Source organism: Hemitrygon akajei, chromosome 13 (assembly GCF_048418815.1).
Source record: "Hemitrygon akajei chromosome 13, sHemAka1.3, whole genome shotgun sequence".
NCBI classification, from domain to species: Eukaryota; Metazoa; Chordata; class Chondrichthyes; order Myliobatiformes; family Dasyatidae; genus Hemitrygon; species Hemitrygon akajei.
In genome coordinates this window covers 51,742,055-51,765,876 of record NC_133136.1, presented here as the reverse complement: position 1 = coordinate 51,765,876, position 23,822 = coordinate 51,742,055, and the positions used below count along the sequence as shown (strand labels likewise).

General features: G+C 39.5%; 1 protein-coding gene across 3 annotated transcripts in view; it reads left to right on the top strand.

Annotated features, from left to right (window-relative positions):
* The window catches only part of tusc3 (tumor suppressor candidate 3), a 383,950-nt gene that overhangs the window by 64,269 nt on the left and 295,859 nt on the right, over positions 1-23,822 (top strand). For all 3 annotated transcript variants that reach the window (XM_073064598.1, XM_073064600.1, XM_073064597.1), the window contains exon 2: positions 18,112-18,281. In XM_073064598.1, coding sequence (XP_072920699.1) covers positions 18,112-18,281 — 170 coding nt within the window. The remainder of the gene's footprint in view (positions 1-18,111; positions 18,282-23,822) is intronic.

Genomic DNA, 23,822 nt, shown 5'->3' with positions numbered 1-23,822 from the left:
CTAAACACATTGATGGAGATAGAGCAGTAGATGTAGTGTATATGGACTTCAGCAAGGCATTTGACAAGGTTCCCCATGCAAGGCTTATTGAGAAGGTAAGGAAGCATGGGATCCAAGGGGACATTGCTTTGTGGATCCAGAATTGGCTTTCTCACAGAAGGCAAAATGTGGTTGTGGATGGATCGTATTCTGCATGGATGTCGGTGACAGTGGTGTGCTTCAGGGATTTGTTCTGGGACCAATACTCTTCATGATTTTTATAAATGACATGGATGAGGAAGTGGAGGGATGGGTTAGTAAATTTGTTGATGACCACAAAGGTTGGGGGTGTTGTGGATAATGTGGAGGGCTGTCAGAGGTTACAGTGGGACATTGATAGGATGCAAAGCTGGGCTGAGAAGTGGCAGATGGAGTTCAACCCAGATAAGTGTGAGGTGGTTCATTTTGGCAGGTTAAATATGATGGCAGAATATAGTATTAATGGTGAGACTCTCAGAAGTGTGTAGGATCAGAGGGATCTTGGGGTCAGAGTCCATAGGACACTCAAAGCTGCTGCTCAGGTTGATCTGTGGTTAAGAAGGCGTACGGTGCATTGGTCTTCATTAATCTGAGATTGAGTTTAGGAGCTGAGAGGTAATGTCATAGCTATATAGGACCCTGGTCAGACCCTACTTGGAGTACTGTGCTCAGTTTTGGTCGCCTCACTACAGGAAGGATGTGGAAACTATAGAAAGTGTGCAGAAGAGATTTACATGCTGCCTGGATTGGGGAGCATGCCTAATGAGAATTGAGGTTGAGTGAACTTGGCCTTTTCTCCCTGGAGTGACGGAGGAGGAGAGGTGACCTGATAGAGTTGTATAAGATGATGAGAGGCATTGATTGTGTTGATAGTCAGAGGCTTTTTTCCAGGGCTGAAATGTCTAGCACGAGTGCGCACAGTTTTAAGATACTTGGAAGTAGGTACACAGGAGATGTCAGGGGTAAGTTATTTATGCAGAGAGTGGTGAATGGGTGGAATAGGCTTCCGGCAATGGTGGTGGGGGCAGATACAATAGGGTCTTTAAGAGACTCCTGGATTGGTACATGGAGCTTAGAAGAATAGAGGGCTGTGAGGAACTGTGGGTAATTTCTAAGGTAAGGACATGTTTGGCACAGCTTTGTGGTCCAAAGGGCCTGTATTGTGCTGTATGTTTTCTATGTTTCTATGAAGAACAAGGAAGGCAGGCACACAGAGACAGAACAACTTGCAGGTTTCCATTGACAGTTCCAAGTTGAAATTTTATCACTGGTCCTTCACCATCACTGGGTCTAAATCATGGAACTCCCTGTCCAAGAGCAATGTGTACCTAAAACGGATGGACTGCAGCAGCTTGCCAACACTTCTCGAGATCAGCAGGTGCTGACTTTGCTACTATGTTTAAGTGTATTCTGATCCCAAAGAATATATGGAATTTCTTATCACTGCTGTTCATTTTATTTATGGACATTTTTGTTTAAATAATGTCACTGCATTTCAACTCTTTTCAAACTGTTTTCTATAGATTGTTATAATTTTTATATCTATATCTAATGAGTATTATATTAAACAGGTTCTTCTAATCCTCTTACTACAATTTTATTGTACATCATTTGCATGTTAAGGATACTATTAAATGAAATGTATGCATTTATCTAAATGTTCCATAACATATAATGCTCAGTCAGATCAATAAAAAAGAAAATAAATTATTTAACGAAGGAAAATATTTGAGAATTTATTAAATTCAAATGTATGGTCTGGCAGAAGAGAATCATTGATCACTGACAGGAAGTAAGAAGGAATCAAGTGCATTATTTAGCTACTCATTCTCTTTCCACCATTTTGTGAGCTTTTGAGATCTAACTCTACTGGCCCAAGTCCACAATATTTGTTAAAAAAAAACATTGATCCCAAATTGAAAACAATTTGGATTTGCACCAGTTTCCACTTTTGAGACACAGTTTTAAACATCGACCACAACTTTGTTTCTGGAACATTATAAATTTAATTTGCTCTTGAAAGGCCCAGCTCTGATTTTTGTTGTTCTGATTTTTTACTCTTCTGCTAAAGGAAATCATTTTTCTCTACCCAGCCTAATAACCATATAACAATTACAGCATGGAAACAGGCCGTCTCAGCCCTTCTAGTCCGTGCTGAATGCTTACTCTCACCTAGTCCCACCAACCTGCACTCAGCCCATAACCCTCCATTCGTTTCCTGTCCATATACCTATCCAATTTTTTTTTAAATGACAATATCGAACCTGCCTCTACCACTTCTACTGGAAGCTCATTCCACACAGCTGAGTAAAGAAGTTCCCCCTCGTGTTACCCCTAAACTTTTGCCGCCTAACTCTCAACTCTTGTCCTCTTGTTTGAATCTCCCCTGCTCTCAATGGAAAAAGCCTATCCATGTCAACTCTATCTATCCCCCTCATAATTTCAAATACCTCTATCAAGTCCCCCCCTCAAACTTCTACACTCCAAAGAATAAAGACCTAACTTGTTCAACCTTTCTCTGTCACTTAGGTCCTCAAACCCAGGTAACATTCTAGTAAATCTCCTCTGTACTCTCTTTTGTTGGCATCTTTCCTATAATTCGGTGACCAGAACTGTACACAATACTTCAAATAAGTTTCCTCCCATGATTCTAGATTTTTTAACTTAAAAGGTGATATTTTGGTGCTTAATTTTGCATTCTTCATTCTTCAAAGGGATGTTACCAGCTTGATCAATCATACAGTCTTTTAAACATTAATTTTCAGAATCAGATTTATTATCACTAACATACAATGTGAAATTTGTTGTTTTGTCGCAGCAGTACAGTGCAATGCATAAATTATCTCAGAAATAGCAATAACAAATGTATTAGTGCATTAAATAGAGCAGAAGTAGTGTTGTAGCATTAATTAATTCATGGACCATTCAAAAAACTGATGACAGAGAGGAAGAAGCTGTTCATAAAGAAGTGGGTGTGTGTCTACTTGACAGATAGACCTCAGTATGTGCGGTTGGGAGACTGTAGGTCTGACACGGTGGTCAGCAGCACAGGAGCGCCGCAGGGAACCGTACTCTCTCCGGTCCTGTTCACCCTGTACACATCAGACTTCCAATATAACTCGGAGTCCTGCCATGTGCAGAAGTTCGCTGATGACACGGCCATAGTGGGGTGTGTCAGGAATGGACAGGAGGAGGAGTATAGGAAACTGATACAGGACTTTGTGATATGGTGCAACTCAAACTACCTGCGTCTCAATATCACCAAGACCAAGGAGATGGTGGTGGACTTTAGGAGATCTAGGCCTCATATGGAGCCAGTGATCATTAATGGAGAATGTGTGGAGCAGGTTAAGACCTACAAGTATCTGGGAGTACAGTTAGACGAGAAGCTAGACTGGACTGCCAACACAGATGCCTTGTGCAGCAAGGCACAGAGTCGACTGTACTTCCTAAGAAGGTTGGCGTTATTCAATGTCTGTAGTGAGATGCTGAAGATGTTCTATAGGTCAGTTGTGGAGAGCGCCCTCTTCTTTGTGGTGGCGTGTTGGGGAGGAAGCATTAAGAAGAGGGACGCCTCACATCTTAATAAGCTGGTAAGGAAGGCGGGCTCTGTCGTGGGCAAAGTACTGGAGAGTTTAACATCGGTAGCTGAGCGAAGGGCGCTGAGTAGACTACGGTCAATTATGGATAACTCTGAACATCCTCTACATAGCACCATCCAGAGACAGAGAAGCAGTTTCAGCGACAGGTTACTATCGATGCAATGCTCCTCAGACAGGATGAAGAGGTCAATACTCCCCAATGCCATTAGGCTTTACAATTCTACCGCCAGGACTTAAGAACTTTTTAAAAGCTATTATTAATGCTTTTTGAGATAGTGATTTAGATGCATATCATATTTTTTTACTGAGTTGAGTATTGTATGTAATTAGTTTTGCTGCAACAAGTGTATGGGACATTGGAAACAAGTGTATGGGACATTGGAAAAAAAGTTGAATTTCCCCATGGGGATGAATAAAGTATCTATCTATCTATCTATCTATCTATCTATCTATCTATCTATCTATCTTCATGCTCCAATACCTCCTTCCTGATAATAATGAGAAGAGGGCATGTCCTGGGTTGTGGGGATCCTAAATAATTGATACCACCTTTTTGAGGCATTGTCTTTTTAAAAAGTCCTCAGTGCTGGGGAGGCCAGTCCCCATGATGGGGCTGGCTGAGTTTACAACCTTCTGCAGCTTTTTACAATCCTGTACATTAGCCCTTCCATACCAGATGATGTTATAATCAGTTAACATACTCTCCATGAATGCTTTATTTACATTTGCAGAGTTATCACTTAGCCAGAATAATTCTTGGCCTTTATTAGCTAATTATTGAAATATGGGCTATTCAGTGGATCATGAGCTTCTATTTACAATTTTCAGACTATATATTTTACCATTTTTCAATGAAAATTCTAGAGTGTTATTTTTAAATTATTGTGATGTGGGTAATGTGTAGGCTGCTTTGATTCTGCTTCCCAAGTTGCTTTGAATAGGTGATTTGGGTTGTGTTTTGTAGAGAATTTTGAATTTTGATTTCAATTTTGAAGTTGAATTTTGAGTTTAAATAATGGATTTATTGAACTTGTAGATGACAGCAGAAAAATAACCAAGAGAGTTTCTGATTTATAATGAAATAGAGTGTAGTGAGTGTACAGAAAAGAAACAATAGATGATGAATTTTGGCAGTTGTGTTTCCCAAGTGTCTGTACCCCAGCATCAGCTTGTTCTTATTTATATTAATGATTTTCTTGAAAGAATCAAGAGGGCAGAAGATGACAGATGGAGATCAAGTGGATGAGTAAAAGGTAATGAACTCTGGAGCTCTGTAAGACAAGTGAGAGATTTTATTTAGTGTCAGAGAATAGCTGAGTAGGAGTAAGAATATTTATTTGTGCAGATTACTGAAGGCTAAGGAAAATAAAATAAAACTGCAGATACTGGATATCTGAAACAAAAATAGAGACTACTGCCACAAATTTAAGTATACTCATTTGGCATTGAGTATCTGAAAGAATAAGATCTCATGGAACTCTACCATTAGTATTATAGATCTGACTGAAATCTTAATGGTTAAATAGATTAAGCATGTGGTTCTAAGAAATGCTTGTATATTGAGCTCTAATTTTCTTTTCTGCTTCCCACTTGCCACCCAATTAGTTATTTTCAAATTTCTCAGCCACATCCATTAACAGCTCATCATTTCCATTATTTCTATGTTACCAGTTGTTTATCTCATTCCTGGAGCTCAGTTTATTATTTGCCATAGTCCCATGAAGGATGTGCTGAAAAGGAAGCAAAAGAATAGCTCTGGTTGTACTTTGTTACAAGAGTAATATCAGCAACAACAATATATTAGCAACTTAAATATCGATAATAGCAGCAAAGGGACAATTTAATTATATTAGAATGTGCTTTCCTCATTCTTACCAAATATTGATTATAATTTGATGTTTACCAACATCTTCTCCGAGGAATATCTCACATGAATTATTGTAAAGTGCTAAAAGACTTTGAAATTATGATGGATATTAAATAGGAAAGATTCTATATATTTCAATATTGATTATTTTGATGATGGAGTACTTTTTCAGATTTAATCTTTTCACAACATGTAGATCTATATTACAACAACACACACACACACACACACACACACACACACACAATGCAGGAAGAACATAGCAGGTGAGGCAGCATTATGGAGACGAATAGACAGTCAACATTTCGGACTGAGATCCTTCATCAGAACTGGAAAAGAAGGGTGAAGAAACCAGAATAAGAAGTTGGGCGAAGGGATAGGACTACTAGTTGTCAAGTGATAGATGAAATCAGGTGATGGAATGTTTAGTGGGTGGGGGAGGGGGTGAATGAAATAAAGACCTGGAAGGTGATAGGTGGAAGAGGTAAAGGGCTGAAGAAGAAGGAATCTGATGGGAGAGGATAGCGGACCATGGGAGAAAGGGAAGCAAGGAGGGTACCAGAGGGAAGTGATGGGCAGGTAGGGAGAAGCAAAGGAGTAAGATGGTAGCTAGAAAAAGGAATGGAAGAAAGAGAGAAGGAAGCGGGTAGAGAAACTACTGGATATTAAAGAAATCCATATTCATGTAATCAGGTTGGAGGCTATTCAGATAGAATATAAGCTGTTGCTCCTTCAACCTACATAAGTGAGGACCCAGACAGATTTACATAACTGTAACTCACACAATTTATAGTTTTCCAGGAAGGAAGATGGCTCTCAGGTCTTTTAAATATTTCCTCTCTTGTCCTAGAATCTAAGCTCCTTAGATTTAGACTCCTTATCTTGCTAAAAGAATCATTTTCCCAGGCAGTTGGTACATATGTTTAAAATAAGAGAGGAGAAATTTAAAGATCTGGTGAATTTTTTTTATAACACAGAGTGTGCTGAACATCTGAAATGATCTGTCAGAGGTACTTGGACAGGCACTAAGGCTGGGAAAGGGTAGAGGGGTGGGCTGTGAAGACCTGTTACTATGATGTACATTTCTATGATTCTCTATCAGCATCCATGTTGTAATGCTTTAGAAATTAAGGATGTTTCTCTTGTGAGAGATCAGAACTAGGAGAAGAGTTTCAGAATAACGGATGGTCCACTTCTAATGGAGGTGAGGAGTAAGTTTGTGTCTCAAAAGTATTTGGAATAGTCTGTCCCAAGGATGTCTGGAGCTGAATCATTCACTATATTCAAGGCTTAGATGAACAGGTTTTTAGTGTTCATTAGGGTACCAAAGATTATGGAGAACATATAGAAGATTGGTTGAAGGCGAAGATCAGGGTTTTTTGTACTTTATGGCAGAGCAGGCTCAAGAGGGCATTTGGCTGACTTCTGCTCAGTTCTTGTCCTGATCTGGCCTGGCTCAGGTGTCATTCCAGACCAACATCCATGACTCTTAACTTCCGAATAGTCTTTCCAGGCAATTTGAGGTGGAGAATAAGTGACAGTAGCATTGCTAGTAAATGTACAAAAAAGATATATGTACTTCTAATCAATGTGAGTAATTCTGAGTGAAGTGTGCATTATCTAAAAACCAGCAATTATGACTTAGAAAACAGTTAATGAAAAATGGTATACCAAAAGTAAAATTAAGACAACGAAGAACAATTTGACTAAAATTGAGAGTGTTATGAAGAAAAAAAACTTCAAAAAATGATGTTTTAGTTAATTAATAATGATAATTAAAATTTGAAAAGTGATACTCCAGTTTTATAAAAAAATTATTTTCAGAGAGGTAGTTCAGCAGAAAGTTGGACTTGTGGTCTCTTAATTTCAGATTTTAATGACTGAAATGTGACTTTATGAATACTATTTATGTCCATTCTAGAATTTTGATCAAATTCTTTCTGTAGAGAGAATGCTTACATGGATGAATCCTCTCTGGCAAGAGAAGTCTGGGGAGCCATTACCGGAGTTGATTTCTCATACTTCCAGTAATGGCACCCCCTCACTCTCCTTCGCCATTCCCCATCCCCTTTTCTCTCTCTCACCTTATCTTCTTACCTACCTGTTGCCTTTCTCTAGTACTCCTCTTCCCTTTTCTTTCTTCCATGGCCTTCTGTCCTCTCCTATCAGACTCCCCATTTTCCAGCCCTGTATTTCTTCCATTCATCAACTTCCCAGCTCGTTACTTCACCCCTTCCCCTCCTAGCAGTGGCGTATGTAAGGTATGGCAGGTATGGCTCGTACCCTGGGTGCCACTGAGCCGCTTCTATTAAAGTCAGACAAGCCATCCTTGGATAGTGAAAAAAAGAATTTTCTTCAGATTTATGATCTGTCTTTGATTATCATGGGTGAGAAGCACTAGGATGGCCTTATTTCAGAACATTGTGTAAGAGGACCATGAAATGTTTCTTCACGAAGAAGAAACAAAGAGGAGCTGAAGGACAGAAGAGACAAAAGTTGGAGGCAGAAGAAGCCAAGAAGTTGAGCAAGTCCTTCATGCCCTTCTTTGAAAAGCCCGGACCAAGTAGTTCCACACGTTCCATGGAGTTGCCTGCACCTGCTACAAATTTGTTAGAATCCGAAGGTGGATCAAGTATAAATGTGTCACAAGCCAAGGAGGAAGTCAAGTCAAATAAATCCGAGTAGGACGAGATTAAGAGTGAGGCTACCACAGAGAAAGTGAACATGACAGGAGGGGAAGCCGATGGTGGTGGTGGTGATGTTGAGTTTATTGACAAGATTTTACTTGACGAAATTGAACCTAACGACACTGAATCTAGTGAACTGGATGGTGTCAAAAAGCCTCAAACTGTCATACAAGAAGTGATTAAACAGCATGACATTGGACTTCTGAAGTTTGACAAGGATACTGGAAAAGCAATTCTGCCTGACGCATTGAGAACAGAAACAATAAAGCTGGGTTCGAAGTATTTCCAGAACAGTGAGGGACCTTTCCTACCAACAAATAACTGCTCAATGAACAAAACTTGGTTCAAGAGAAAATTGGGAAATGGTCGTGGTGAGGAAGTGACTCGCTTGTGGCTGGTCTATTCCCCTTCTAAAAAGTCTGCATTTTGTATCTGTTGTCTTCTCTATTCCCAGTCAGACCATCAATCCTCATTTTAGCAGGAAAGTGGATTCAACCAGTGGAAAGCACCTGAAAGGATTAGTGTTCATGAAAATGCCAAGAATCATTGGGAATCCTGAACACAGTGGAAAGAAATTTAGCTGGAAACAGAGGAGTTATTGATGCGGTATTTCAATCACACATTGAGGAGGAAAAGCAGAAGTGATGTGATATCTTGATGTGAATCCTTTCACTGCATAAAATACCTGGCAACTCAGAACCTGACTTTGCAAGGACACAGGAAGTCACTTCAGCTAGACGATGACTCCAATGTGGGAAATTTCCTTGGCTTACTGAAACTACTGGCCATCTTTGGTCCTGTCATAAAAGCACACCTCACTCATTTGGAAAGTCATCCTGGATCCACGTTTTATCTTTCACTGGGTGTCCAGAATGATTTCATCCACATGATGGTATCCACTGTTCTCCAGAGTTTACTAAGAAGCATTCATAAAGCCAAGTACTATGGTCTCATGTTCGACTCAACTCCTGATCAAGCACACCGTGAGCAGATGTCAGGAGTAGTGAGGTATGTGGAAGTTGATTTTGAGAAGAAAACAGTCCGTGTTAGAGAGTCCTTCCTTGGTTTTATCCAGATAATCCAGAAGGATACGAGAGCTTGGTTGAAGACACCTTGAAACAGCTAGAGAAGGACGAAATGGAGCTACAAGATTGTTGGTCACAGTGCCATAACAACATTGCTGTGATGGCTGGACCCAGAGGGGGTGTTTATCAAAGAATAAGTGAGAAAAACAACCATGCAGTCTTTGTGAATTGCAACAATCACTCACTCAACTTGATGGGTGTACATGCAACCAAGCAGGATACAAAGATGGTCACTTTTTTTGGAACCATCGAAGCTCTCTACATGTTTTTCTCTCATTCAACACAGCGCTGGGAAAAACTCAAAAATGCCGTGCCTGTGGTTGTTAAGTCAGAGTCTGAAACCAGGTGGAATGCAAGAAAAGAAGCAGTGAAGCCCATCAACAAGCACCTCGAGAAGATACTTCAAGTTCTCCAGGACATGATAGACGCTGAAAATGAGTCCGAGACCAGTGAAACAAGAAGTGATGCAAGGCAGCTGTACAACCGCATGTTGAGTTATGATTTTCTGATTCGCTAGGATTTTGGAACAAAGTACTCATTCGCATTGAGCGTATTCAAAAGAGGCTGCAGGATCCTAGCATGAGCTTCCATGATGCTGCCCTGGATTTGAAAGCCCTGCAAGATCATTTTTATGATGAAAGAGAAGTGTTGGTCAGTGAATCACTCAGGAATGGAATACTGAAGTTGAAAGGCATCAGAGACGAAGGAAACAAATGGCTGATGAGAACTCGAGAGACTCTGGGTTAACAGCTAAGGAGGAAATGGAAAGAGTCATGAAGGGAACACTCAACCGTCTTCACAGAGGACTGGACGAAAGGTTCGCTCGTTTGTATGACACTGACACCAAGTTGGGTTCCTTCTGGATGTCGAGGGACTGTGTTACGGCATCAACAGTAACAACCTAAAGAAGAAGTGCGAAAATTTGGGCAAATTGTACAGCTCTGATGTTGATGGACAGCAGCTATATGAAGAAACTTTGGATTGCAGAATGTTGCAATCAAGGCGGGTCAACATGAAAATATCAAGACCTGAAGAGCTTCTTGAAGGTATTGTTCAGTATGGAGATGAGAGTGTCTTCCCCAATCTTCGCATTGCTATTCAGATAATGCTAACCATTGCAGTTTCCATCACCAGCTGTGAGAGATCATTCAGCAAGTTAAAGCTAATACCTTCATATTTGAGAGCCTCCATGGGTCAAGGTAGACTCTGTGATCTTTCTCTGCTGAGTGTAGAAAGAGAAGAAACTGAAAAAACTGACTTTGATCACATCATAGACCAATTTGCATCAGTGAAAGCAAGGAAGGTGCAGTTATAATTTTCATGTAGTGCTATAATTTGTTAATTAAAAGATTAATGAGCTTGACTTGTATTTTTGAGCTGATATTATGTTAAATTTATCTAAAAGATGGGTGCCAGATGTTTGGACGGGCGCAATTTCAGTGTGTGCCATAAGCGCTATTTTCTGTAGATATGCCCCTGCTTCCCAGTTTCACCTATTGCCTTATGTTACTCCCTTCCCTCCCCCCACCTTTTAATTCTACTCATCCTTTTTCTCCAGTCCTGCTGAAGGATCTCGACCCAAAAAAAATCAGCTCTACTCTTTTCCAGATATGCTGCCTGGCCTGCTGAGTTCCTCCAGCGTTTTGTGTGTGTTACTTGGATTTCCAACATCTGCAGATTTTCTCTTGTTTGTGACAGCCAGTTCAAAATTGTAATTATTATTATAACTAGTTCAGGCTTTACTTTTGTTATTTTTTGACAGAAATTATTTTCCCTAATGATATTAAAATGTCATTTTGATTTTTGTTCAATTTTTCCCTATAGTATTACTCTTCTGATCTTTTCCATCATTGCACCATGGCCTCTTGTTCTTATCCATCTAATCTATCCCTATTCTAAGGTTATCTTTTTTTTTTTCAGTTATCGTTTTACTCTCAAATATTCATATCTAATTGTCCTCTGGCTAACTGATGTAGCTTAAATATTCAATACCAAACCAACATATGGTCAAGCTTTGCCAAGTTAGCTTATAGAATTTTATAAATACATTGTGTACTTTTACAACTACAGCTTTATCTCATAAATACAACAGATTCCACAGATGCTGGAAATCTTGAGCAATCTGAACAAAATGCTGAAGGAACTCAACAAGTCAGGGAGCACCTGTGGAGGGAATAAACAGTCGATGTTTAACGCTCAGACCCTTCATCAGGATTGGAAAGGAAAAGGGCAGAAGCCAGAATCAGACGAAGGGGAAGGGGAAGTAGTACAAGCTGGCAGGTGAAAAGTGAGATCAGGTGCGGAAAAAAATAGGTGGTGGGGGAGGGGGAATGAAGTAAGGAAGAAGAAGGAATCTGATGAAAGGATAGTGGACCATGGAAGAAAGGGAAGGAAGAAGGCCACTAAAGGTAGGTGTAATGGATAGGGTGAGGATAAGAGAAGAGATGAGAGGGAATATACAGTCGGCCCTCCTTATCCGCAAGTTCCGCATGCGCAAATTCAACCAACTGCGAATCGAGAAAACCCAGAAGTGCTCTTCCAGCACTCATTGTTGGCCTCGTGTCTCCTTCATTGACTACTTTGTTCCTGTGAAGAAATGGCTCCTAAAAAGCAATTACGTGGTCAAAGCAACTCCTCAAAGGCTAAGAGGATAAGGAACATGTAAAGTGCTATCTCTCGCCGAATGTGTGGCTAGAGGACATGTCATAGAAGCATATCCCTGTCGATGGACAAATTATACGTGAAAAAGCTCTTAGTCTGTATAAGCACTATTGTGATGGGGTTGATGAGAGCGAGAGAAAAGAGTTTAAGGCTATTAAGGGATGGGTAGCTGGCTATGTAAAGCATTACAGCCTCAGGAATGTAAAGATCACGGAAGAATCGGCATTGGCTAATGCTGAGACCGCAGCAGCGTTCCCAGAGGAGCTCAAGAAACTCATAGAAGAGAAAGGTTACCTTGCAAGATTTGTTTGATGATGCAAAGAAAAAGAAAAGACAGCTTTCTATAACAATGTTTCTAACTAAAGCACCTGCAATTCTGAAGTCTCACCATTTAATGCTTGAAGATCCTCAGCCCCCAACCTCCACAGTTCCTGACTTATGTATTATTGAGCCCCCTCCAAAGCATCCTTATTCCCTAAAAAAGACAGTGTAACGACTACTGTACAGGTACAGGTATTACTGTACACAGGTATTACAAGTTTTACTTGTTGTTTGATCATTGTTTGATCATGAGACACCTCGCGTTTCATTCGTTTGCTGCTTGTCTTGTGAGCGAGAGGAACGTGTAGTTTTTTTTTCTTGTCAATGTTCCCTAAACATTACAGTATAACAACTATTTACATTTACTTTGTATTAGGTATTATAAGTAATCTAGAGATGATTTAATATATACGGCAGGATGTGCGTAGGTTATATGCAAATACTGTGTGTGTAGGGCTCCATTAGTCTCGATAGACCATGGATTTGCACCTTGGAAAGTTTCCAGGGTGCAAGCCTGGGCAAGGTTTTTTTATGGAAGACCGGCAGTTGCCCAAGCTGCAAGTCTCCCCTCTCCACGCCACCAATGTTGTCCAAGGGAAGGGCATTAGGACCCATACAGCTTGGCACCAGTGTCGTCGCAGAGCAATGTGTGGTTAAGTCCCTTGCTCAAGGACACACACGCAAGCCTCAGCCAAGGCTCGAACTAGCGACCTTCAGATAACTAGAGAAATGCCTTAACTACTTGGCCACGTGCCAACACAATGCAAATACTACACCATTTTATATAAGGGACTTGAGCATCTTCATTTTTTGGTATCCCCGGGAGGTCCTGGAACCAATCCCGCGTGGATAAGGAGGGCCGACTGTAGAAAGGGGAATGAAAAAGAGAGAAGAGGGAGGGAAAAAAAAAATTACTGCAAGTTAAAGAAATCGATGTTCATTCCATTAGGTTGGAGGTTAGCCAGACAGAATATGAGGTGTTGCTCCTCTGACTTTTCTGTGGATTCATGTGGATTTAGATAACAGTATTTCACACAATTTGTAATTTTCCAGGGAAAAAATAGGTAACTGAAATTGCTAAATCCAGTACTAAGTCCTCAGGGCTGATATGTTGTGTTCAAATGAGGTGTTGCTCAATTTTATATTGGATACATCATTGGGACAATTTGGAATGTCTACGACAGAAAGGTCAGAGTGAGAGTGGAACGGACAATTAAAGTGACAAGTCCCAGAAGCTCATGGTTACCCTGTCTGACTACATTACCCAATCTGTATTTGATTTTTCCACTGAAGAGGAGATCGCATCTGGAGAGCCAAATACAGTATATTAAGCTGCAAGAAGTGCAGGAGAATTGTTGCTTCAATTGGAGGGATTGTTTAGTCTCCTGGATATTAGGAAGGGACGAGGTAAAAGGACAGGTGTTATCTTCTTGTAGCTGCATAAAAAAATGCTGGGAAGAGAAATAGTTGACATTTACTGCATACTTGTGTGAATATCAGTGCTTACATTAATGCTCATTATATAGATAAACCAAGCATAGATTAGTTGATCATTTTGAAGAGAACCTTTTTGATGTTGAATGTGTGATCCCAGGCTTCTAGTTCTGAGTTATTTTAATTCCCTGACAATCAAGCTCTGATTCCTCTGCCTTTGGTCTCTAATACACAATTTAAGTTTAAGAAACAGCATCTTTTCTTTCATTTGGCCACAGTGCACCCTGGAGACCCTATCACCTCCCCTTGGGGCCCCTCCTCCTTCCTTTTCTCCGCTAGCTCTTTGCCTTTTCTTCTTATTATCCCCCAGCATTTTACTTCAACCCTTCCCCCACCTGTGGTGATATCACGTGCAATGACGTGCCATTTCCTGACTGGACAGCACTGAGCATGCACGGGGTTTGCCAGAGTGTATCAGCATGTGGCGGGGTTAAGATGTGTTTGTTTATTTCTGTTAATAAAAGTTCTTCAATTCTTCCAGAATATGATTCTTTATGGTTAACCCACAGAATGTTTAAATAGGAGTAACATAACATGGTTTCAGAAGTGCTTTTGGAAAAATAATACAGGAGAATCAAGATTCGAAGATAATCTCAAAAAGAAAGCAGAAAAAAGTTTAAACGGTAATCGGTAATATGGAAGGTTTACAACCCCCACAAAAACTTCAGCTGACTGGGAATGTAGCTGAGAATTAGAGGATATTCAAGCAACAGTTTCAGATATATTTATTGGCCATCGGAGCTGATGGAAAAGCAGACCAAACCAAAGCTGCAATCCTGCTCCATGTAATTGGAAGTGACACTGTAGAGGTATACAATAATTTTGTCTTTGAAGATGGAGATAATTTCAATTTAAAGTTGATAATGGACAGATTTGAAGTAATTTGTATACCTAAGCATAATTTAACGTATGAGTGATACAAATTCTTCATCTATGTGCAGAAAGCCGCTGAAACAATTGATCAGTATGTTACAGAGTTAAGAAAGCGTAGTAGAACGTGTGAGTTTGGATTGCTCATAGACTCCCTTATTAAAGATAGACTGGTTTGTGGCATTCGAGATAATGCTCTGAGGGAAAGGCTTTTGCGTGAGCAAGATTTAAATTTTGAAAAAGCTTTCGTGCTCTGCAGAGCTTCTGAGACCATAATGTTGCAGGCTGAAGAGTTTTTTAGAAACATAGAAAACCTACAGAACAATACAGGCCCTTTGGCCCACAAAGATGTGCCAAACATGGCCCTACCTCAGAAATTGCTAGGCTTACCTATAGCCCTCTATTTTTCTAAGCTCCATGTACCCAAGTTGAAAATTACAATGTAAATGCTGTAAAAAAGTGCAAATATATCAAGAAATATAATAATGCATCGACAAAACTGATAGACAGCAAGACGGCATTTCAAAAAATAAGTCATGTGATCGCTGTGCACGGGAACACAGTCCTTATCAGTGTTTAGCATATGGCAATATTTGTTATAACTGTGGTAAGAATAATCATTTTTCATGCTATTGTAGAAGTAGAAAGAAGGAAAATTAAATGAAACAAGTAAATGCTGTGATTGAAGATGAACGTGAGGAATTTTATATAGATGCGCTTAATGAAAATGCTGACATGGACAATATAAAAGCAGTTTCTGCAGTGTCTGAGATGACCAAACAGGAGGCAATTGATGATGTGAGAAAGCAGTGGCAGAAAGAGGTTGCTTCAATGCAAGCGATAATGAAAGTGACACTAAGAAAATATGAGATTCAGTCTAATTACCATCTAGAGCAAAAACGATCACAATGGGCATGGTATAAGCAAGAAGTGAAAGCACAAGTAATGAAATTGAGAAGTTTTATTGAAATGATGAACTCTCAGCATAAAAAAGAGATTACACAGTTAATGAATTAGATGAAGAAAAGAAGATTCGCATTTCATTACAAATGGAAGTGGAAGGAATTAGGAAAGATACAGTCCAAACAGGGAAGCAGATTTCTGAGGAGGATAGCATGAACTGCTTACCTGAAATTCCAGATTCTAACCAGGAGACATGTGAGAGTATACCAAAAAGTTTAGTTGAGATACATGAAGAAAAGCTTAAAGCAGAAAAGAAGAAGAAAAAGAAGAAGCACAAGAAGAGTCATGGCACAGATAGCGAAGAGCCAACTTCAGAGTTTCAGTTAGCTGATATAGATTTGTTTATTGGTTAATATTATTATTTGTTTCTCTTTTTAAGGAAAGGAAGATGTGATTCTTCAGAGAATCAGTTAAAGGATGCAGACGAGACAAAACATGTAAATAATATAGAGACTTGTTGAATTATGTATTTGTTTTGATTAATGTTGCTCTTTACTTTTTCTTTTTAAGGAAGGAAAGATGTGGTGATCTCACATGCAATGATGGGCCATTTCCTAATTGGACAGCACTGAGCATGTGTGGGGTTTGCCAGAGTATATCAGCATGTGGCGGGGTTAAGATGTGTTTGTTCATTTCTGTTAATAAAAGTTCTTTAATTCTTCCAGAATATGATTCTTTATTATTAACCCACAGGATGTTTAAATAGAAGTAACGTAGCACCACCCACTTGGCTTCACCTATCACTTTCTAGCTGGTCCTTCTTCCTCTTTCCCCACATTCATTTTCTGGCACCTTCCCCCCTTCCTTTCCAGTCTTGATGAAGGGTCTCAGAAACACTGACTGTTTATTCATTTGCATGGATGCTGTTTGACCTGCAGAGTTCCTCCAGCATTTTGTGTGTGTTGCTTTGGCTTTCCAGCATATGTAATATCTCTTGTATATATGACTTGATATTGAATTCAGCAATTTCAGGTAACCAGTCTTTCTTTTATTACTAGATATTTTGGGTTCAGTTTGTTCTTTTGTTATTTTATAGCCTCAAACTGCTGGTATCTTAAAGTAATTGTTACCTTGAGGACTTTGGTCTGCATCATATTATGTACATTCCATCTGTTTTTTCCAACATCAACTCTCTGCAACCTAAAAAAAACATTTTATATTTGTTTCCATTTTAAAGGATGCTGGAGTGGAGCATTCATCTGAAATGTTGCCTCTTTTTGTCCTCAATTTGCTGTCTGACCTGCTTTGTACTTAAGAAATTTCTTAATTTTGTTCCCATATTTAGCTGCTGGATTGCCAGCATAATTGGAGGAGAATTGCAAGAAGTTTTTACTCCTGCTGGGATCCATCTGGAGTTCAAAATCAGGGCATTATAAGGAAATTTTGGTGATGTGCACAGGAGTCTTGAATTTCTTTATACCTATAGTGCTTGTCAAATTCTTACCATTTCTCAGCAAATCCCAGCTACCAAATTGCTAGTCAATCTGGGTTTAGTAACCCTCAGTCTTCCTCAGTTTAATAACTGTACATTTGGTGTATTAGTTTATGGTTATCCATTTGTTTGCAATTTAAAGATGCTTTTAAAACATGCCTTTGGACTGAAGACATAATCAACGGAATAATTTTGACACCCTTCTCAAATAATCACAGAGTAAATGATCTAAATTATTGGAAGTACAATGCAGCTAACCATTCTTGAATGACAACCCAAGCTGACTTCTGAAGGAAACTTGTGCAAAATATTGCAAAATCTTGATTTATGTTGATCTTGATAATTCACACTTGGAGTTCCTCAATTGTTTCATTCATTTGGCTGATTTTAGGTGAAATAAACTATAAGTGATGGGTTAACTAAAAAGAAAATAAGGATATATTTTAAAGAAAGCACAACTGGCAAAGCAGAAAGTTCACATGGAGAGGCGTATGACTCAGGCATTCAGACCTATTTAGAGACAAATGAAATTTAGTTTTATTATTTAAGTGTAGGTGAGGTCGGGACGATCCAAGGATCTAGGTAAATATTCTATTTACCTTGCAAACCTATTAGTCAGCACTATGGGAGTCCAACTTACGTGTTCCTAGGAGTGCCCAAGGACAGGCTCACCTCAGGATAAAGCTATCCAAAGAAGCAGGACATAAGAATGATGCCATCCATTGCATTCTTCTTGTGGAAATTCCACCAAGATCATTTCATAATTCTGCTGAGCACTCCCTACTCATGATAGGAAGTGCTTAGCAGAATTATATAATACTGTACAAAATAATTGTTATCATGCTTCACAGATGAAAAAATATGGACTCTCATTTGGATAACTGAAATGAGTTGGCTGTTTGCAATTAAGGTGCATCTTGCATTTAACAATCTCTTTCATTATTTAAGACAATAGATATTCCTCCTTGGCTTTGTGTTATAAAATGGTTAAATTTCAGAGAGAGAACTAAATACTTCCATTGTTTTGACTTTAATAATTTCCACAGCTAGGCAATTATTTGATGCAGGTGTCTTTATTGCAGTTTTCTCATTATTCCTTATTTAATGTCAGAACCTCCAGGCAGAAAAAGTGGAACAGCTAATGGAATGGAGCTCCAGACGTTCAATTATTCGAATGAATGGTGACAAATTTCGAAGGTTTGTTAAGGCCCCTCCTCGTAATTATTCTGTGATTGTGATGTTCACTGCTCTTCAGCCCCAAAGACAATGTTCTGTCTGCAGGTAAGAAAAAGAAACTTTGTTGCATCACCTACAATAAAAATAGCCAGAATATAAAATATTGGTGAAATAGAAACTTATAAGTATCAATTAATATTCTGCTTCTACCTTCATTTTATAAACAGAATAACACTTGAAGGATACATAATACTGAAAATATGGCATTTAAAATGCATTATTTGGGTCTGCCATATGTAACTGTTAACCAATAAAATGAAATGTTGTGTTCTAGTGTACATTTGGATGTAATTACAATTGCCTTCAGATGTGGTGTAGACTCTTTGATTTCAAATACCTCAGTATATTTCTCATCAAAACTCACGTTTTCTTACTGCATAAACATCTGGGGAAAGATGGCAATGTTTTGCAGCAGCTCACAAAACAACTAAATATTCTACTTGATATACATCTGAACTACAATCACTGCAATCTGTAGTGTGTAATTTCTTTTGAAGCAATGTACTTCTGAACCATCTAAACGAACTGGTGATTTTACAATCCCCTGAAAGATTTTGCAGACTTGACTGTTGGGAATGCAGGTATAGCACCTTAAAGATGAAGGTTGGCTGTCATGGGGTGGAATTTGAGGCAGATTAAAGTATTGAGGCCCAAGAGTGGAAAATGAACTGGTGTTCAACCTCGTTACTCTGCCGATGAATGTATTGAGCCAAAGTAAAGTGTCGAGGCTCGAGAGTGGAAAACATCAAATGTTCACTGTCACCTGCCTGTGTTTGACCTGTCTCCCTCCTCACTGCTACCTTCGGGTGGGTGGAGCAACTGTCTTGGGTCCCATACTACCCAATTTGGGGTCTTTCATTTCCCTGAAGCTATTGGATTTCTGCAGGGCAATTTATCCTATTCTATCCAGCCCAGATAGACTGAAAAGACAGGGTGTTGGTCAGGACCAGAGCGGATTTCACTCACTCTCCGCAATGGTCATCTCCATGGTGCCGAGGCTATGAAGACTGCCCCGGCTGCTGTGCTCTTTGCCCACTAACATGATGAACTGATAAGCGAGGCTTTGGGCCTACTCTGGGCTGCTTCGGAGTTTGGATCTGAGGTCTCTATTTTGGTTCAGAATGCTGTTGTTCGCTTCAATTGTTTGCATGATTTGTATTTTAACTTTTTTCTTTCTCTTGAGCATTAAGTATTGGTATTTTATTTTTATCTTTTGCTTCTTTAATTGGGTTCTTTTGGGTTTCTTGCTTTGTGGGTTCCTGTGAGCAAGCAAATCTCAAGGTTGTTCAATTTATACATTCTTTGATAATAAATGAATCTTGAATCTTTTGCACATTGTATATTTGTCATTCTTTGTTGTGTATGTTTTTTAATGAATTCTATTTTGTTTATTTATTTTGTGGATACCTGCCTGCAAGAAGGTGACTCTCAGGGTTGTATTTTGTATATAATATTGATAAAGTTTAACTTTGAACTTTGAACATTTTCAGCTGTGAAGTAAAATTAAAAAAACAAAACTCATTCACTATTCATATCAATACAAACTTGATTTTAAGTACTGAATCTAAGTTAATTTTCTGCTAATGGACTAGTTGTACAAATGCATCAATTTGTTCAAAAAGGGTTTCACTTCACTCAAAAATATGACAAACTATGGTCTACAACTAGCCATGATCTCTTTCATTAATTTTTTATCAGTCAATTTCCCTTATTGATATCTTCTTTTAAGTTACTTTCACAATGTTCATCATTCACTGTCAATCATATTTATCCAGAGTAACAATCTAGCTTACGAATCCATCACACCCTACCTGTTTATGTTTTTAGTGAGTCCATTATACAGAAATAGAAACTCTGCCAATGTTCTTAGATTAGTTTTCTTTATACAGCAGTATGTTTGAGAACTGCAGCATTTTTCAGTTAGAATTTCTATAAAATGAACTGATAATATTTAGTAAAATGATTGGTTAAACTGCATTAAAACTAATAGTAATACAATTAGATAGCTTACATATCTGTTTACTGCCCAACTGTTTAAGTGCTTTTAAGTGTTAATAATGGAAATAATTACTTTAATTGAATCTGATGAATTTGAAATATTGAGCAGTGCATTTGAAAAAGTGAATTGACATGTTAATGATTCAGATTTGTACCCTTCATCAAATCTGGTCATTGTCATGAGAAATGTAGTGCCTGTTTTATTTACAGATTAAAAACTATTTGCTACTTGACTAGCTCAGTTTTTTTTCCAATGCTTCCTTTTTCAGTTTAATCAGATTTATTATCACTGACGTATAGAAAATAGAACATTGTACAGGACAGTATAGGACCTTCAGCCCATCAATGTAGTGCTGACTTTTGAAACTACTCCAAGTTCAGTCTAATACTTCCCACTCATATAGCCTTCCATTGTACTTTCATCCATGTGCCTATTTGGCAACATCCTGGTAAATCTCTGCACCTTCTTTGAAGCTTCCACATTCTTCCTATAATGAGGCAACCAGAACTGAACACAAAACTCCAAGTGAGGTCTAACCAGAGATTTACAGAACTGCAATATTACCTCACAACCCTTGAAGTCATTCTGCCGATTAATAAAAGTTAACACACCATATTGTCTTCCTAACCACCCTAAAAATTTGCTTGCCAACTTTGAGGGATCTATGGACTTGGACCCCAAGATCTCTCTGTTCCTCCACACTGCTAAGAAAACTACCATTTTATTTGTATTCTGCCATCAAGTTTGACCTTGCAGTCTGCATCACTTCACACTTTCCTGGAGTGAACTCTGCCACTTCTCAGCCCAGCTCTGCATCCTGTCAATGTCATGTTGTAACCTACGACAACCTTTCTATGACCAGGGTTGACACAACATCATTGGCCGAAGGGCCTATACTGTGCAGTACTATGTTTTGTACCTCCCTTAATTGCAGGACTGCAGAGAGTGGTGTTGTCAGTCCAGCATATCTGTAGTTGCGAACTTTCCATGATTCAGGACATTTACAAGGACAGGTGTGTAAAAGGACAGGATCATTGGGGACCCGAGTCACCCAACCACAAACTGTTACCCCTGCTATCATCCGGGAAATGGTACCACAGCATAAAAGCCAGGACCAGCAGGCTCCGGGACAGCTTCTTCCACCAGGCCATCAGACTGATGAGCTTGCACTGGTTTGAGTGTACTCTATATTACATTGACTGTTCTATTTATTATAAATTACTATGATTGCACATTGCACATTTAGATGGAGACGTAACATAAAAATTTTTACTCCTTATGTATGTGAAGGATGTAAGAAAGTCAATTCAATTCAATTCTAATTTCTATTTGTCACCTGCACACTGACTCATCCTTTCTTTCACTTCTTCGTTCAAGTCACTTATAAAAATTACAAATAGCAGGAGTCCCAGAACGGATTCCTGTGAAACATCACCAATCACAGACCTCCAGGCAGAATATGTTCCATCTACTAGCACCTTCTGCCTTCTGTGGGCAAGCCAAATGTAAATCAATGCAACCAAGTTTCCCTGGATCCCATGCCTCCAGATTTTCTGAATGAATCTACATTGTGGGGAATCTTGTTGACCCCCTTACCTTCATTAGCTCCTTCCTGACTACCTTATAGGTTCTGCTGAGATGGTGGCGTGTTCATACACAGCAGCCTCTCTGGGTCCAAACAAAGGTGCATTTGGTTGTCTTTTACATCTTTTTGACAATTGCAAGACACTGCTGGATATTAAGAACACCAAGTATTGCAATTCTACCCTGCTAGCAAGTTACTGGATAGCGATGGAGCTGGATTGTTGCGCAGTGTGTTGCAGGTAAGAAGACGTCAGTAGCAGTGCGCAGAGGCGGTGTGCAATCCAGTGGATGGTGCAGGACATTTTTGTTGTGATCGCAATATAGAATACTGTGAGTCCTATTCACTGGTTCATTGGTGAGACCGACATCAGGGTAGCTGTGTGGTCTCGGTTGTGTCATTGACCAGGCCCTTGTTCATGCCTCGGAGGTGCTTGTTGTGGCGGACAAGGAAGGAGGTGCCAGAGCTTCCTGGGTGATGCTGAATTCCTTGCTGGGTTGGGGACTGGCTTTTCTCGTTGGTGCTGACCTCCAGTGCTTGCTCAGTGGGGGACAAGATGGATTGCCTTCGTCTGCAGCTGCACTGCACAATGAGTAACTGCTGTGAGCTGTTCTTGCAGGAAGGTGACTCCAGGATAACGTCCATGCACCATCAATCACCGTAATGCTCAGGGACTTGGGTAATATTATTATTTGTTTAATTTAATGTTTTTCTACTATTATGATTATATGTGCTATATGTGCTATGTGCTGTGTGTGACTGTTACTTCTGTATTTTGCACCTTGGATCCAGAGAAATGCTATGTCATTTGGTTGTATCCGTGTGTACTGTTGAACGATAATTGAACTTGAACTTATAACTCTCTTGAGCTCTGTCCAATCCTTGCTTCCTAAGCTTTAAGTATGCTTCCTTCTTCCTCTTGTCTAGATGTTCTACTTCTCTTATCAGCAATGATTCCTTCACCCTACCATCCTTCCCTTGCTTCAATGGGACAAACCTTTCCAGAACTCCATACAAGTGCTCTCTAAACAACCTCCACATATCTGTTGTACCTTTCCATGAGATTATCTGTTTCTTACTTGTACTCCCAAGTTCCTGCCTAATAGCATCATAATTTGCCTTCCCTAATTAAATACTTTTGCATACCATTTACTCTTATCCCTATCTTAAGTTATCTTAAAAGTTAGTGAGTTGTGATTGCTGTCTCTGGAACCTGTTTTGCAGCAGCCGTACCATGTAAACCAAAAGAAATTACTGTAAGCTAAAATATAAATAAATTGTGTAAATGAGAAATAATGAAGTAGTATTCATGGGTTCATGCACTTTTTAGAAATTTGATGGTGGAGGAGAAGAACATATGTGTGCATCTTCAGTCTCTTGTACCTCCTCCCTGATGGTAGTAATGAGAAGAAGGTATGTAAGTCACCGTCTTTCGAAGATGTCCTCAATGAAAGATATGCTTGTGCCTGTGATGAAGCTGGCTGAGTTCACAGTCCTCTGCAGCCCCTTTTCATCCTGTGCATTTGAGCCTCCATACCAGGCCTTGATGCAACCAAGTAGAAGGATCTGTAAAAATTGCAGCAGCTTTGGTGACATACCATATCTCCTCCGGCTCCTAATGAAGTTGAGCCACTGGCAAGTGTTCTTTGTGAGTACATGGATATGTTGGGCCCAAAATTGATCCTCCAAGATCGTGATGCCCAGAACCTTGAAGCTGCTCACCCTTTCCACCACTGACCCCTCAAGGAGGACTAGGTGCTCTCATGACTTCCTTTCCCTGAAGTCGATAATCAATTGCTTAGTCTTGCAGATGCTGAGTGAAAGGTTGCTTTCGAAACACCAGTCAACCAGCTGATCCATCTCACTCTTGTATGCCTCCTCATCGTCATAAATGACTCTGCCAGCAACAGTGGTGTTATCTGAGAATTTATAAATAGCATTTGCACTGTGCCTAACCACACAGTCATGAGTGTAGAGAATGGAGCACTGGGTTAGGAATGCATCC